Source organism: Phoca vitulina, unplaced genomic scaffold (genome assembly GCF_004348235.1).
Source record: "Phoca vitulina isolate PV1807 unplaced genomic scaffold, GSC_HSeal_1.0 scaffold55, whole genome shotgun sequence".
Taxonomy (NCBI): domain Eukaryota; kingdom Metazoa; phylum Chordata; class Mammalia; order Carnivora; family Phocidae; genus Phoca; species Phoca vitulina.
In genome coordinates, this window is record NW_022589758.1 from 7524539 (window position 1) to 7543313 (window position 18775).

General features: G+C 32.3%; 1 protein-coding gene across 5 annotated transcripts in view; it reads left to right on the plus strand.

Annotated features, from left to right (window-relative positions):
* CNKSR2 (connector enhancer of kinase suppressor of Ras 2) overlaps nt 1-18775 on the plus strand; it is a 277726-nt gene that overhangs the window by 155606 nt on the left and 103345 nt on the right. For 3 of the 5 annotated variants that reach the window (XM_032389505.1, XM_032389504.1, XM_032389508.1), the window contains exons 9-10: nt 3720-3866; nt 13952-14085. In XM_032389505.1, the coding sequence (XP_032245396.1) occupies nt 3720-3866; nt 13952-14085 (281 nt within the window). The remainder of the gene's footprint in view (nt 1-3719; nt 3867-13951; nt 14086-18775) is intronic. The other 2 variants (XM_032389507.1, XM_032389506.1) reach the window with 1 other exon arrangement.

Genomic DNA, 18775 nt, shown 5'->3' on the forward strand with positions numbered 1-18775 from the left:
CTTAACGACTGAGCCACCCAGGCGCCCCTTGACAATCATTTTTTAAAGTTACTTTTATATCCTTACATGGTTTCTAATGCGGGTCTCTCACACAGTATTTTAAAAATATAGCCAGCAACAAAAGGAAAAATGGAAAGCTAATCTTAGAAAATGATTATTTTACTTATTTTCACACGAAGTTCTAACTCACATACTTGCCTCTTTTTATCATACCAACTGTCCATGTCCCCCTATAATCTGTTAACCATAAGTATCTCAGTAACAGTTAAAGAGAAAAATTAATTTCAAGAATTCACTACACTTTATTATATGGCAGAAGATATGTTAGGATATCACAAAACCAAAGCTGGGAATCATTTTTCCTGGAGCTTTAGTACCATGTCACATTTGCCCTTGAATAGAACATGGTACAACCTAATAAATGGATACAATTGTTAAGAATTATATATAGTAGACAAGGTAGAAACTAATGAAGAAATGAACCAAATTAGAGAGTTTGAGATAAGTCTAAGGAAAAGGACTATTTAAATGAGAGATGTGAGGTCCGGTTGCTGTTTAGGAGTGTACAGGCCCTGGATTGGACTGATACAGCTAAAAGCTACCTCTGTTACTGAGAAAAATGTCACACACAGGCTGTGAATTGCTCAGCCAGCTTCATTCCCATTCAGTAATTAATATGTGAACCTGATTTAACACTTAAGTATCTGCTGAAATCGTTCACTGAACCAAAATCAACAGATAATACAGTTCTTATTAAGCACAGCTGAGTAATAAATTTTTTTTGCTAATCATCTGAAAGTATAATTAACAGAGAAGATGTAATTCCCCCATCACCACCTTTTACTGTTTTAAATAGTGTTGTCTTTCTGGTTCTATACTTTTTGTGGAAATTGTCCCTACATAACAAACAGTCCTCATTAAGTAATTCATAAAATTAATGATTTTCTAACGAATATCACTATTCATGGACTAAGTCCATTTATTTTGTTGATTTTGTTGTTTATAAGAATAACGTGTTTATCACTTAAAGTTCAGGAAATAGAAGTATAAAGAAGAAAATACATACTGTAGTATACTGTAGTCCTTACTCATCCCTTTAACGTAACCACAGTTCATGATGTTGTGTATCTCTATCTTTTCTATATTTATATAAAAATTTTTTACAAAGGTAGAGTTGAGTTACATTTGCTATTTTGGGACTTCCCTTTTTTCCACACAACAATTTTTATATCCCTTACTAATGGACATTTACATAATATACAGTTTTTGGTTGGTTTAAACAGTACTGTGACACACATGTTGCACATTTATCTCTGCTTTTATCCAAATCATTTCCTTATGATAGTGGAGGTAGAATTGGGGAATCAAAGGTACATAACTTTATATGGGTCTTCATGGATATTTGCTTACTTTTGTTTAAAATATTGCTAATGCTATGTCAGTGAGAGCGGGAAGGCTGATTGATAAATAGTAAAACTTGTGTTGCATGTGAGTGTTGGATCACTAAATTCTACACCTGAAACTAATATTACACTGTATGGTAACTAACTGGAATTTAAATAAAAACTTGAAAAAAAAGAAAACTGAAAAAAATAGTAAAATTATATACTTTTCTGCCATTAAATAACATTCAGCTATAAAATTAAAATCTAACCAAATTACTATTTTCTCATCAAAAAAACAATTTTACTTTCTCATGGAAAAACAATTCTGTTTTGGGGATTGCGTATTCAAATAGGGCATAAAGTGTGAAAGAACAAGATGAATCAAATTGCATTGAACATGATAGAAGAAAGCACCATCTAGCCTTAGAAATTCTCAACTAGTCACAATGATCGTATCAGGAAAAAATGGAAAGAAATTGGTGGATAGAAATGTGTAATTGTTGAGAATACATATGCTAAAAGAAAAAGATGGCCATCATATTGACTGTTTTAGTATAGTTAGTAATTATTTGAATAAATAAAATAAATGATAAAATGTGGTTATCATTAATAAGTTGTTCATAAACTCTTTGTATAAACAGCATGTTTTCTCCTCTAAACCTTGAACTCAAAAATCTGCTTGCATATTTTTTTGGCAAGCAAAATGAACACTTGGATTTGAATTCACTTTGCTTTGACTCTTGGCTTATAGAAATGGCTGCAGAGACACTACTTAGCTATCAGAGGAATCAGACTCAATGTTCTACTCCTTTGGGCACAGAATCCTCCTCACTGATACGTAATGGGAGACATTTGACCAGTTTCATTACTTTAGTTATCTGCGTTAATGTGATTTTTTTTAACTGGCAGCCTCTTATTCGTGTTAGGCAAGTATCATAATGATCATTTTGCTTCATATCAGGGACCCCTGAGTTTTTAAGCATTGTAGAATCTCACTTCTTTTTTGTCCTGACTTTTTCTCTTCACCATCACTCCTTTCAGCTGCAGTAGAGGTTATGATTTAAATGAATGCCCATGCATTTTATAAACCACCGTCTCGCATTATCCCACAGTGGCTGCAGTCCAGAGTATCTCTTCATCATAGTCTCAGAATCTGTGATTCTTTCCGTGGAAGTACTTATTCTTTTCAGCTTGATCATTATCTTCCAGGCAAAAACATGATGAATAACAGACAAGGGCACCCATTCCCTTGCACTTGGGTACCTAGGAAGAAACTAGATTACTGTTCAGACTATTTGTTAAATCCTGTTTATAATCCAGGATAAATTTTGATCCAATGTATTTATATAACATCCTGGAAAATTCTAATCCATTAGAGTTGGGATAAAATGTTCTCTCTTTTAAGTGTGAAATGTGTTTATAGCTATTTTTAATGTGCTTCTTTAAAGCATAGTGAGAGGATTTCAGTTACCTGATAGCTGCATAACTAGTCCATCTTCAAGCAAACTAACTAATTATTCTATGTTTAAAAGCTTAAAAGGATGATGAGTGAAGTAATTTAACACGTAAAAGAGTTGAGCCAGGTTTCAGGACATTTATTAAGTACTTGGGTTTAATTATACAATATGTTTTGAGGTGATTCTCAAATAGAATAGCCTTTCATTAAATTCAGCACATTATATTTTAAGTTTATAGGGTCATTTGGAACACATTTCCAATAGCTGCTGCATGGGAGTAGTGTGACATTGTCATTTTTTCTTCTATCCTTATAATGTGGTAAAAGGTTAATTCTATTGATGCTGTCTGCCATGCATCAGAGTGTTGCCTTGCTTTGTCAGTAGCAGCTATCAGTAGTATAAATTCAGTCTAATTGAGAGAGAATTGTACCACAAATTTCTAAAAGATGGTGATGAGAAAGCATGTGGTATAGCTTGCAAGCTGAGGACATTGCCAAATCCTTGTTTTCAAGCATGTGGATTTTTGAATTGTACTTGTGATCAGAGCTTGGATCTAGGCCTTGCACAGCATTAATGATGACATAATTTCTTTAAACTCTAAATTACTCCATTGGTAGGATACCGTTTTAGTCTCTGCTTTGACATGGTAAATGTCCATTATGTTATCTCATAATAATATGGACTCTAATGCAATAACATGGTTAATCAATTCAGAGATAAAATTTCTTTTTTGAGTATATATCTCCTGAAAATTGATAGGATGGTACACCAATTATGTGATTTTCTTTTTTTTTTACTAATCTTATTAAAGGGGGAGAACATTAAATCTTTGAATACTGTACCTCAATTTTATTGTAATGATTTTGCTGGTTACCAGGTGGGGTGGCAGTTGAAAAATTTGGTGAATGCACTACGAGAGGACCCGAGTGGTGTTATCTTAACTTTGAAAAAGCGACCTCAGAGCATGCTTACCTCAGCACCAGCTTTACTGAAAAATATGAGATGGAAGCCCCTTGCTCTGCAGGTAATGAAGCTTAATCATAAGTCATACACCATCATTTTAGCCATAGATTATCTCAGTAATGCTTCTTTATTGTGCCTCATCTCAGCAGCATATGGATTAATCTTGTATGCTTTTGAAAATTGGTTTGTGAAATTATCTCCTCACAGCTTATCCTAATAGGCTTAATTGTGATGAAATCTGTAAGTTACTATAACTAAAACCCAAATGATAAAGAACTCTGCCTTAATTTGTAAACATTTAAAGCATAATTACAAAAAAACACAAGTTATTTCAAGCCAAAATATGGATAGAGAGGAAAATGAGAGGTTTCATTTTGAGATGTAATCTTCTATTTAAAAGTTACACTATCATATTTCTTGGAGAAACTGGATGATAGTTTATAGAATTCTTTTAAATCAGGTCATAAGATAGTAATAGTTATTTATAAACAGTAGGTAAAGGAAGTTTTATATAGTAATTAAAATGTACCTACTACATTCCCTTTGATCATTTTTTCTTTTCCACTCTGTCAGGTGGCAAGATAGGGAAATTATTGCATTAGAATTTCTGCATTTTTCTTCAGCATGAAACCACTCTAAAATATTACTCTATGGATGTTGATAAATTATATTCATTAAGAAGCATAGTTATCTAGGAAGTTATAAGAATATGATTCCGATTAATGAAAGACAAGGAAGTAATACATTTCTTTCCATTTCAGTCAATATAATCTTTAAATGCATCATAAAAGAAATATTTGTCTTTCAGAAAACCTGCATTTTTAAAATAGAAGACTATTACCTTTCTTAGAAGTCTAATTTTTTAAAATTGTAATTGCCCACTGAACTAGAACATTGCCCATTGTTCAGATTAAAAAGAAAAGCAATATATGTAAATGCCATTGTTATCACTGTTATATAAATTGTTCCGAACTTGTATATTAGTACCATTCTTAGATGTTTTTCCCCCTAAAATCCTAAATTCTCTGTTACACATGAATGGCCTTATGGAGTATAATGATTTCTCATCGTTTAAAACTTTACTACTTATTGGCCTCAAAGTTGCATTATATTTAAGTAACATAAAAACATATAAAATGTTCTAACATTAAGGTCTTTAAATTTTTAATGTTAATCTTTCATTTTTCAAATGAATATATGTAAACTGTATTAATATGTCCAAATACATTTGATTTGCAGTATATGTCTATTATCAAATATTTTTAATGTCATTAAAGTTCAGAGTTCAATGTTTTTTGACTCATTAAATCATAAATTAGCAGATCAGACTTTCCCATCACATCATTTTATTTTCTCACTGTATTATAAGTTGCTTTGTTGTTCCACTCTGTAGTTTTCCTATTGACATGTCTTCCTCAAAGATCCTGAGAGGCGGGAACACTGAAGAAGAGTCCCACAATTTCAGCCATTAGGTTTTCTTCTCTATATATGTGTAGTTAAACTTAGCAACTTCTCTCTAATCCCTTCTATTTCACCTTGAACCCCAAAAAGACACTATTTTCTTATTGATCCATGAACTCTGAGGGAATATCTCTAGGAAATAAATTGATAATTTGGTCCCTTTGTAGATTCTTTTCCACAAGCACAAACTGGAGAATTAAGGTAATGACACTATCCAGTTAATCACTTTTATATAAAATGCTGAAATAATTGAAAAACCAACATTTCTTTTTTGCCACACATTTGGTGTGTATATTCAAAGCTGGAGAACAAAGACTTTAATTTTTTTAAATTATTCACATCATGGTTTAATTATAATTATGTTATTAGGATACTGTTTCTAGGTCCATTGCTAACTGCCAAGAAATATGCCTCACAGATCACTAATTATATTTATTCCTCATTGCCTGTTCAGTTACTCTGAATATATTTATAAATTTACTTTTTCAGATTGCTGAAATCAGAAAAAAGAAAATCAGCATTTCCATAAGTGCTTATATGTATCCACATTTTTGTAAATTTGTTATTTCAACTGAATTTAGTTCCACTGAAATGTATTGTCCAAGCTCAACTCCTTATAGATAAACAATACTGTTGGGAAGGTGGGGAATTTGCTTTCAACTTCTTTAAAAAATTGCTTCAGTGGTTGACTTTTTACAGAGCAGAAGGAAAAGTATTAGTTTTAATTAAATACTTCCTAATGGTGGTAAAGCAAGGTCTTGGTGGTAAGAGCAATGGATAAGTCCTCTAACCTACTATATCACCATCACCAAATACCCCTGAAATTTTGAAGACCTGAAATTGTACCATTACAGAGTTGTTTCTTGACCTTACAGCTTTGGCCTACTCTAAAATACAGAGATACCAAAAGCGTAATGGTAACTTTCTGGTCAGAATTTTTATAGAGTGTAAATTAACCAAAGCTGAACAAAACCTGAAGGTACCAGAATCTGTAGATTAAAGGTAGACTGCCTCCAGAGGGGGAAAAGTCAAAGAAATAATGAGATAAGAAGGTCTTGCAGGCAGTTTTGGATTCCTTTGTGACTTTGCCTGAGGCCACATATTTTTCCTAGTGTCTAAGAAAGGACCTCGGATGTGAAATATAATGCTTAATGCAGGAATAATCCTCTGTGCAGCCCCAAGTACCAGTCTTACTGTATTCTTGCTTCTGGTATGTGTACAAATATGTTGGAGCTAAAATGTCTGTTAACTCAGTTAAGTATAAATCTTCAGTGTTCTCACCTGGAGAATTGGACCTTAGGTTATTTTTTTTTCCATACAGTCTACTAAGAATGATTTAAATAGAGGTCACAAAAAGAAATAATTTATGGCATTTATTTAACTCAGTATGTCTATTACAACTTTCTCTTCTCTACCAGGCTTAATTTACCTACTAGCATTTTCAAATAAAATATGGCCAAGTTTGTGTGGTGTGGAGGCAGACACTAATCCATGCATCTTAAAAAAGAAAAACTTTATTCTAACATAAGGAATAATTATTTTTTGAACTAACAAGGAAATAATTTGTACCTATGCAAATAAAATTTAACCTTGTCTACCCTAAGGTAAAAGATCATTAAAGAATTCCACATTTTTATGAAAGAAGTTTTATTTCTAAAAATATTTTGAAAGGATAGTAACTTCTGTTGTTAATCAACTGCAATAATGAATTTGGATTTGGATTTTCCTGTGAAAATCATTCATGAAATTATAGCCAAATAAACAAAAGCATACAATTCAACTTCATGCTCACAGAGCAATTTCATTAGTACATTTCATGAAATTTGGCCGTTCTTTTTTTAAATTTCTGATTTCTCAAACATTTTGCAATAGAACTGAAAGACTTAAAGATACCTTAGTCAAATATTACGAGCAGATTTAATCTGGAGTTGAATTCTGTTGTCATCTGTACCCATTTATAAATAGTAGAGATGTTTTACCTGAGATAGAATCTTTTATTCTGTGAGAGCAAACCAGGGATCTCCTGCTTTCCAAGAACTGTTTTTAAAAACGTGTTCTTAGTAGCACTTCTACTAATGTCCTGGATTTTGGTGACCTTGGTGATTGCTTATGGTCAAGTTCTTCCAATTTAATGAAAAAATCCCAAGGAACTCTGAATAAGCTTCAAGGTATATTTTAGTGTTTGTGGTTTTAAGTAAGTGTGTGTAGGTCACAAGCATGCGTGGGTGGTGTCATTTGCTTCTTACAAGAGATGCATGGGAGAATTAGCTGGACGCTAGCAAGAATGTTGATTGAAATCACATCACTGGGAATCAGCAATTTTTAAAAACATTAAAGAACCCAGCTTTTTTGGTGAGAATGCATCTCAAATGATCACTATAATCAATGTTGGAATTCAACATACTGATATAGGTTTCATTAAATACATTTTTATATGAAATAACAAGCTGTATCATTAGGATTATGTTCCTAAACTGCATTCTAATCCATAAATCTCTTATATCTGTGTGAGAGTTCCTTGTGTGGTTTTGTGCTTTTCATTTAAAATTTTATTGCTTAGCATTACCATTTTTACAGGATATTTAACTTTGAGCAGAAAAATAAATGGAAAGCAAATAGCTATAACAGTCAGTTTTGTCTATCGACTAGTATAACAACAGAAGAACACTAACTGATTACATTACATTTCATATACATACAGAGATGAATGGTTATTCTGTGAAAACCAAAACATAAGAAATAATAAAATTTGTTTGAATATCACAGTTATGGGTCAGGGTGACCAAAAAAACCATTACTAACAAAAGTTATGTTTTTGAGAGTTTTGTTTTAAAAGCATGTTTTGAAGGGAAGATAACCAATATTAGGTATGACACTAGAGAAGAAAAGAAATCTTAACTAAAAACGTCATTGTGCTGACTGAGAGGCAGAAACAATTATATGTTTTACATGCTCAAATTAGTAAATAGCTGCAAGCAGTTGTCACATCAAATTTTTGTTCAGCAGTGTTTAAGCAAATTAATTAAAGTATCTAAATCACATTTGTGGTTTTCAGCCAAATGCTTTCAAATGTTACGCTGACTACAGATAATCACCTAAAATGCAAAAATTATTTTTCAGTTTATTCTTTAGTTTCTTATTCTTTAATTAATATCCTAAAAATGATGTTTACTGTAACTTGAAAAAATGGAAGTCCAGTTTTAATGTTGCAGTATTAACTATGCCAGTAAGACTGGACAACACAAGAATAAATACACTCGTATTATAATGTCTTAGTACAATGTGCAAAATTTGATGACTCAGTGGATAAAACCATTTCGTAGTGTGACTCTGGTCTATATTTCTTGTATATCATGTAACTACATATTTTTATGCACATATATCTGTATTTTTAAACCTATACAGATATGGTTTCCTGATCAAATTAATGGTCAGGAAAAAAAAATGTTTCTTTTCTTGGTGGTCTGACAGGAAAGATTACATGCTTATAAAAGAAGACTCAAATATTTTGTATGTATGAATTTAGATTCTAGAAAAAGCTGTGAAAAAACTGAAAGTGGGAGAATTTTGAATACATGCGTTTCCTTTGCTTAGGTTCTTTTCAAATAATTTAATACTCAAGAAAAGCTTTCCCAGGGAAAATTATGCCCAATAATTTTCCAGATTAGATCTAACACTCTTCATATGGTCAAGAAACTTACAAATTGTATACAATGTCTTGCCTCCCAAAATCCAGCATACATTTTCTCTGGAGCATTTGTTTAGATGATTAAGAACAGAGTTGCTAACATAAAACAATATTCTGGTACTTGTGTTGGGAATTATAATAAAAATGTGTTTGAACTCAGTAAGGACTTTGTGTGAATATTCTATGCTAGAATAATGGGGTATTGTGATCCATCTGAGTCTGTGCTTATTCCCAAGAGGGACTAAAATAAATGGCCAGGTTTTATACTTGATGTAATCATTCGTATTTCAGTGGGTGTTTTCCGCCTGTAAGGCAAAGCAAGCTCTTTCTGATCTTTGCATTCGTGAATTTTAGAGAGAACTCCATAATGTGTAACACACTGTTTTAATCTTTAATGTTGGGGCTGTCTTTATGTCACTGATGTCATTCAAGACTTTCTATAGCTCTATAAAAGCCAGGTCACTTACCAGACAGAGGGACAACTAAATTAAGATAAGCTTGCCAAGAGTTGTTAAAATGTAAAATGTTTCAAATAAAACCTCAATGTCAGATGTAGTTCCTTAAGTATGGAAGCTCTTTTCTCATAATCTTTAAGACCATAGGGGTTTAGAGGTATACCTTCCAGATGTGTTCAGTTACCTTAAAAACGTTAGAAGGAAAAGACTTGAGCCATCAGAGAATTTAAAGTGAGATTTCAGCGATTCCTTACAAAGGCTGAAAATTTTATTTTATAATAATCACAATCTTCCAATGCTGTTTAAACTGGATGAGTAGGATATTATTACGAAAGTAATCACACATGACTCAGAGGAAGATTTGTGTAGTACCATATTGTAGGATACAATTTGAAAGTATTTATGTAGGTCAAACTGACAATATGAAAAAAATGTGTATGTTTTACCTAGTAGATTTCTAGTAGTAGTCCTGTTGACTGTAGTAAGTTATCATTAACTGACTTAAGGTTATCAATGTATATTTGAAGAGATCCATATGATCATTTTATTTAGAATCTGGATATTTTCAGAGATGCATGCCAGTGCCCAAGAAGTCTATCAGAGTCATTTTAGCAGAGTAATGACATATATGCAAATGCCTCTTCCCTTTTGAAGTCTCACTGAATCGGTGGAAGGAGAGCTTTATGTCATTAGGACCATTTATATATGAAAACCAAATGTTATGACAAGGTCCTTCCAGGAAATAAGCCTGTTTGCCTAGAATCCAAAATGGATCCATATCATACTTGATTGCATACTGTAGCAGATCAAGTTATAGAGAAGCTTCATGCTTATTTGAGTAACAAGATGCAGTCTTAAAATAACCTTGCATTTAAATGATAATTTTTAATTCTCTTTCCATATTTTGCCAATATAAGAGAAAGTATCAAAGTGGCAAAAAGGTAAAATTAAAAAGTATTACCCTTATTTCTACATTTTTCCTTAAATTGGAAATTCTTCATAGTACAGTAGTAACTACTTTCTATGTTATGAACAAATGATGGAAAGTAAATGTTGCCAAGATAGGAGAAGCTACCTTTCTGCATTATTATGCTAACATATTTGGATATTTTTTCGGAAACTAAGAAATATGCCTATTAAAATGTGAATTGGATGCTGAGAGAACTTTTTTGATTGAGGGAAGTTGTATTTGTCATTTTTTGTGTATTTTCACACATTTAAATGGTTATTAGTGGTGGTTGTAATTTTAATGCCACTTGTTACAACTAGGAATTTCTTGCTGGTGATTTCAGCTAATAATATCATTTATTCTGTGCTTGATTTAGTCAAATTTTGCCTATCTTTCTAATGTTCCTTAACACCTTTTCCATTCTTTTTAATTTTGTATTCATTCAGTTCTTGTTCAAAGGTAGAAAATTTTTTAAAAGATTATAATTTTAAATTATCACAAAGACTTCCTTTGGGGTTAAGCAGCTACTTCCATTTTCCCATGAAGCTTCTATTTTACCATATTTTATTTTTTCATTGCTTAATGTATAATTTTTTTAAATAAGATTCTCAAGAAGAATGTTTACTTTTTAGTGTGGATTAGCTTGACAAAAGTAATACAATTAGTAGACGAAAATATACTGAATATATTTAATATTTACTGTGTGTTTTATTTGGTACAAAGCATACTGATTAGCCAGATGATATCTGCATGATAAACCAGTTGAAATGTTTTCTGTGATTTATCAGTTAATACAATAACTAGCCAGTTGTGTTAAACAATAGGGTTGACTAATTTCCGTTTTTCTCTGAAAGAATAAGTTGTTTTTTTCCATCACTTTAATTCATTGAACCAGCTGGCACAATCAAGCCTGTTATCCATTTAAACATATTTAAGAGTCTTTTTCTTCTACGTATTTACTAATTTAGCTCATCATGCTAACTGATGATATTAATAGCAACTCCTTCCTGAAAATAGAAACATAGAGAAAATAGCAATTTGAAAAAAGCCGACATGGCTAATATTTAAGTTTACTGGAAGGGGAAAGACACACATACCCTAAGGAATCCTAGTAATAATCCATGTAGAATGCTAGTAATAGTCCAGGCAGAATAAAATATTCTGTTGGCCCTTACATCACACTTCATGGCTATTTAAAATATACTTGGAAGCACTGACTATTATTTCTCTTTTTTCCTTCCATCCTTCCTTTCTTCCTCTTGGTTTGGGGAAGGCAGAGATGGGCACTAACCAAGAAAGATTATCTTTAGTTCTATAGATGGTAAAATAAAAGGAGAGAAGTCTTCAGAATAGAAATAGTGACCCTAAAACAAAAGAAAGAATAAAAATTTGTTAGATTATTTTTTTTAAAGATTTTATTTATTTATTTGAGAGAGAGAATGAGATAGAGAGAGCATGAGAAGGGGGAGGGTCAGAGGGAGAAGCAGACCCCCCGCTGAGCAGGGAGCCCGATGCGGGACTCGATCCCGGGACTCCAGGATCATGACCTGAGCCGAAGGCAGTCGCTTAACCGACTGAGCCACCCAGGCGCCCTGTTAGATTATTTTTAATTGCTTATGTTTTTAGAACTTGTTCTTAAGTTCACTTGTAATATTAGAATATTTTAAAATAAGAGATACTAGAACATTTAAAAAGCATAGTGAATATAAGTTTCTCTCACAATATATTTGTTACAAAGTTTTGGAAAGTAATGTACTGCATAATGGATTTTTTTATATTTCTATAATGATGAACTTATTTTTTATGTCATCTGTATTTAATACCAAGATGTCCTGACAAAGAGGAAAGCAATTATAAATAGAGTCCCATCACAGTGACTATATATAGTGTGTCTAAAGACTTGATCTAAAAAACCTATCATTCAGAGATGTGTTGTAGAGGCATGTAATACATCACTAGAAACAATACACTTCTTCATTTCCTCAGGCTTCATGGTGTTCATCCATACAGATGACTCTTGATTACCTACATAATCTCACAATTTCCCATTGCCAAGATTTTTGTTGCTAAAAGACACATAATTTAACTGGACGCGCTTTCAAAATCAGCATAGTTAAGCATAAGTCTACTGCATACTCTCATTATATTTCAAAATTCCTTAACATGTAAAGTTTCTGACTTCTTTTACATCATATGAGATAGAATATTGTAGAGTCCCAAAATAAATTATCAATTCTTTTTCCCTTCTCTCTTTTTCTTTAATTTCTATTTCACATAGATTAAAACTTAACCGTCATTTTGGCAGGATGTGTGATTTCAACCTATTAAGGTGAGCTGTGTAATAAGGAAGGTCAAAAACCATGAACTGAGTCATAAACTATGTAGCCTACCCCAGTGGCCTACATTGTACATTGTATTTATGCTTGGTTTTTTGAACATTTTATCTGTACAAAAGCATTGTCACAATATAAAATAGCTGTAATATGCCATTTTTTGTCCAGCAATACATGTTAAAGTAATAGAACTGCGGGTCTATATAGATTTGCTAAAAGTGTTTTCATATTGGCTAAAATAGCAACATCTTATCATGTGAAGATACAGTTCATTTTGTGATCATTACTTTTGTGTTTGCGATTGCACTAAAATTCTTATTTTTAATATGTTATTGTATACATAGCTAATCAGTAAGATCTGTAAGATAAACATGAACATTTGTGAATTTTAGTCTCACTTTAGGATAATTTTTCAAAGCAAAAGATGATTTCCAAATGCTTTGTAGCTTAGAATTGGGAGTGCTCTTAAGTTAATGCATCCTGGTGTATCGCTTTATTCAGTATATATGCTATCTTAATTTTTTTAAAAGTAGTTCATACTTAAACAGGCATGAAAATGCAATCTATAGATGTGTATCTAAACATTACTTTAAACAATGATAAATGTGTGTGCCTATGAAAGGTGAAATGATTGTGTTACATTAATCCCTATACTTTTTTGAAGATGTACCATAAAATGACCTTGAGAAGACAGTTAGTTGTGTTTATATTTATGAAAAAAGAAAGTATTCTCTCATATCGGCCTTTCATCCTCAACTTTTGTAACCTCTTCTGAGAATCTGTGACATTCTGCTAACTTAAGAGTATGGTATATCTTCTTTGGGGAAAAGATAAGAAATATCTTTCTTGTGTATGAGTCAGGATGTGAGTGAGCTAATTCTTTTGAAAGTTACTCTTTATTATCTTCCCTTCAAAGGTGGGATTCCAACAAAGCAAATTTAATTTAAATAAGTTTCTGACTGTGAAATAAATCTTACCATTATGAAACACTGCATGGTGCTTTTACCTTGTAAATAGCTTTTACGTGGTTATGCCATAGAATAAGGTGAGTTGAGAACTAAGTGGGAACCTCTAAAGTAATAAATTGTTTTTGGAGATTCAAAGGAATATCTGTGTGCTAAATAACATGCTTCTTGATTTCAGCCAAGTTCAAAAACTATGCAGAAATAGATAATTTTAAAATGATAACTATGTGTCATTGTTGTTGTTGTTCTGTGTGTTGTTTGTGTGCGTATGTATTTTCTTTTTCATTTTAACCAGCCTCTTATACCTAGAAGTCCCACAAGCAGCGTTGCCACGCCTTCCAGCACCATCAGTACACCAACCAAAAGAGACAGTTCTGCTCTCCAGGATCTCTACATTCCCCCTCCTCCTGCAGAACCATATATTCCCAGGTATAAAACCAACCATCCTGTTGTTCTGGGCAGCTTCTATCCAAAGACTAGCCTAAATGTATATAAACCTTAAAGTAAATTCTCAAGGAGCACCTTGAATATTTTCTTAGATAGGAATTCTGAACACATTCTGGAAAACTATTGCATTGTAGAAAATGCACTTTGGTTAATAATAGTAGTAACAATAACTAATTTGTATTAAACACTATGCGTTAAATATCTTGTAAACATTATCTCATATAATAGGAAAGAGTAGGAAAGTAATAATAAATAAAAATTAGGATTCTTTTAATAAGTAAGGAATAAGTGAGGATTTTTGGTTCAGAAGCCCCAGAAAATCTCAAGTTACTTTGAAGCATTCCATACTTTTTTCTAAAAGAGGACAGTATAGATAACTTTCATGCCTTCTTATATGTGTACAATGAGGGAGCTTTTTGGGGGGGGTAGATGATGAGAAGGGAGAGTATTTTTCCCCCTAATACTTCTGTATCTACAATTTCTCCTTGATTAGTTCATTAATGTTTCTGTCAGGAAGCAGAAAAATTTGCAAGAGAATGGGTTGCCTTTAGAATCTATTTTCTAGATTTCTTGAGGCTGTATCTCCATTTCATTTCCAGATTTCTATTTGAAATTCCTGGCAGGTGTGGAAGATTACAACTTTGTGCCATAAGGCATTCTGTCCAAAAGCATTCTGACATCCAGCCTTGTGGAATATAAAAATTATGGAAAGGGGCCAGCACTAAATGGGGATAATTAATACCAATCACAAAGAATTTGGTTCCATTTTTAAATTAGTTGTGCAGTCATTCAAAAACAGTAATTTAAGGTCTCTTATTTTCAAGCCACGCTTCATATTAAATTTCTTCAGTATATAAAAGAACTGAAATTCCTTGTTTTAATTAATTTTCATTATTCTTTAGTACACCTAATGTTTCATTCTCTCAGATATGATGGTACCGACATTTTACGATCTAAATGCCACATGACAGCATGGTGTGTCTGCAAATACCGTATTGTTGTCTAGTAATAAAACTGTAGTCCATTTTATAAACATTTTAGTTCTTAATTTTGAGAATTAGATGTAGCTGTGGGAACATGGTTTATGAGAAGATATAATTTACTAAACTGGCATTTCACAAATCTTTTTAGTGTATAATTTATAGTCTTATGTTAAATTTACAATCAGACGTACAGATCCATCTGATATCCTAGCCAAATGCAAGTTGCTTTTAATTCTATTAAGATGGTGTCAGACTTTCTGTATACTCTTGCATGAGGAGCAATAAAAACGTGTGTTTCGAATAGTGACTCTTTTGATTTGTTTTAATTTTAATTGGAAAGATTTTTATTTCAATGCAAATGATTATTTAAGAGACCTTATTCCAAGGGCTATATGTACAGGTAAACATCAGATTATTTTTATCAATTCTCTGCAGTTTTTTAATCTTTCCTTTTCTCTTGTGTAGGTAGGAACTTATTATAAAGAAAGTATTTCCTAGACAGAAAGTGTTTAAAATACACTTCAGAAGGGCGCCTGGGTGGCTCAGTCATTAAGCGTCTGCCTTCGGCTCAGGTCATGATCCCAGCGTCCTGGGATCGAGCCCCGCATCAGGCTCCCTGCTCCTCTGGAAGCCTGCTTCTCCCTCTCCCACTCCCCCTGCTTGTGTTCCTGCTCTCGCTCTCTCTCTCTCTGTCAAATAAATAAATAAAATCTTAAAAAATAAATAAAATAAAATAAAATAAAATAAAATACACTTCAGAAGACAAAAGAATAAAATGATTGAGTTCTGTCCTCTGAGTGTGGTGGAGATAGGGTTATGGAAATGTACTGAAGCCAATAAAAAGCTTGAACATGCTATTTAAAAATACTAAAGATATTAGAAGTTGAAGTATCAACATGGTGGTACTTGTTTTGTCAGTATTGCTTGAAAGCTTCATACTTTTCAGTAAACTTCATAATCACTTTAATTATTCTAGTTTTGACTTAATTTAATTAATTTAATATTTCAGAATATTAAAATATTCTAGATATATTTTGAGTCAAATTATTGTTTATCCAAGTCACACAATCATTTGATATAGCACAGTCAGAACAATCCATGCATCAGAGTTCCTTTTTACTGTAGCCTTGCTTATATAAATTATCTGCATTTTCTGGTTTGACTTGAAGTTATGGCATAGATACAGCCTCGGCACTTTTTTTGCATTTTGTCATTTTGATGTTTTTAAATGGGGTTCACCTAATTTAATTCATCTGAACATTTCTTTTTTCCTATATTAAAAATTTTTGTTTATGTAAGAGAGGCATGTTAGTGTTCATTTGAATTGTAAATAATAAAAGCTTTCTCACCTTAAATCCAAAAAAAAACCCCTTAAAAATGGTAGGGCCAGTTGTCAGGTGGAAATTTTTTCATGGGCTTAGAATTCTTTGAACACATTTATTCCAGATTCTCTAAAAGAGAAGACACTCATGTACGTGGAGTGAGTAAAATTTGGTCAGTTTTTTGTTATATGTTTTATGACTGTATGTAGCTTCGTTATCATAATATATAGCGCATTTACATACTTAACCAAATTTCTTTTTCCATGACAAAAATCAGGAATTTGTAGGACTTTGCACAACTCTGAAGTTCAAGCACTAATTTCTCTCATTAATTTTACTCTGAACCATTAATATAAAGAAAATCCACTAACGCAGTGTTTTAACTTTTCATCTGTTTCCTTAAATCCTTTTCAGAGTGAAAGTGTAGATTTATTACATACATAACATTAAGAAAAGTTTTTTTAAAATCTGTACAGCAGGACAAATTAATATGTTGAGTTATTCAGAGACTCATGATGTGAGTACATACACACAAGCACACATACAGAGATACACAATTGTGCACACACTTCTACACACAACACATGTATCAGTTCATTCTACTGCAAAGATTGTTTTTTGTTTGTACATTTCTTAATTCTACTTTATTTGTGTGCATTTCATATAGACATGTTTAATAAATCTTCCTTGTTGGTATGAGGTGAGGCCTCCTTTCATATCATTACAGAGTAAGTAATACCAGCCCTTGCAATTTTCTGCCACGGGGATGTCCATATAAATAGAGCATGCTGAATTAACTAGGGCTGAATCACTCTCTGATCTCAGCTGCATTAACATTCATGTCACAGGCCTGATAGAAATGTCTGCCCATTTATAGATAGACAAAACCTTACTCCAGTGCCACAAGTTCGTTAGGGCTGTTTTCAAGCTAATTGCAGTGTCAATTTCTTTTTGATAGAGGACTAACAGTAACAAAAAGCACCAGGCAATTTGTTCAGGAAAAGTTTTTAGCTTGCTGAAAATGAAATTCTGCCCGGATTTTATATTTGTTTTCTTCATGTTGCCTAAGAAATAACTATCCAGTTGCAATTTAGCAATAAGCAGTACTTTCATTTTAAAAAATAAAAGAGTGAATAGCAATGTGAATGGCATTGTCAACTTGTGATGTGTTAAATACATGAGACAGCTTGCTGATTCAATCAGTCTTAAGAATATCATTTACTGCTTTCAATATATTTCACATACTAGGAATATAGCTCTCTTCATTTGGACAGACCTAATCTAGACATTTGCATACACCTACAAAAGTGTAGTATACCCTAGTATGGAAGTATAGAAGTATAATATTCTTGCTGAACTATAACTCATATTTTGGAATTGACGTTAGATTTAGAAGCTCATCACCATTTTATAAGACAATGTCAATTAAAAATGTCTTTTTATCTGTCTTGTTATAATTTAGTTAATTCTGTTGATTTAAGATTTCAGTCTTAGCACTTAACATAAAATTAAATTTTTATCTGGTTTGGTAGCATTCACGGCACTGTTGAGGGTAGAACTGGAAGCAATTAAGAACTAGGAGGAAATAAAATTAATGATCTGCAAGGGAGGAAACATTGCATTTACATTCACAGTTGTGTTCTAGAAGACAGGCTTTTCTAACAAAGACTTCATAGCTAGTCATAGTGAAACATATCATAAAATAAGCAAGATTCAATTTAACCCATCCTAAATGGAGTATTTCTACCAAAATACCACTCACTAGGGGCCCAATTGCCTGGGCTATGTATATTAATACTATATGTGAGTAACAGTTTTAGGGATCCCATAAATGATTAGATTTTTCCTTTTTAGAATCCTATAGAAAATCAGTTTGCCATCATCTTAAATTCCATATTTTGTCAGGTTTCTCTGCCTTCTCTCCACAAGAAATGTTGCTGATGTGCAATGAAACTTTGATCTATCCATTAGAATTAGTTCTATGAATGTACATTTTTAATATTAAATGAGATACATAGATTTTAAATACTGAAAGTAATTCTATTCAATAAGGTTTATTTTAAATTAATAACAAGCTGTTTAAAATTCTTATAATACCAATTTATAGAATGCTAATTTGGTTCTTAAGGCTGCAGATACCCTTACAAAAGTGGTAGTTCTTAAACACATCTTTTTTAAGCAGTGCAAATACTACTGTGCATCAATTAGTTAAACTGGCACAAGAAAGCTATATTGTTAGCATTGTTAGACTTATACCTACTGTCTTGAGCACTAAAAGTAATTTATGTGCTGACATGAACATAACACAGTGAAAATGGACTAGAGCAGGAATTAGAAGATCCAGGGTCCATGTCCAGCGATGTCATT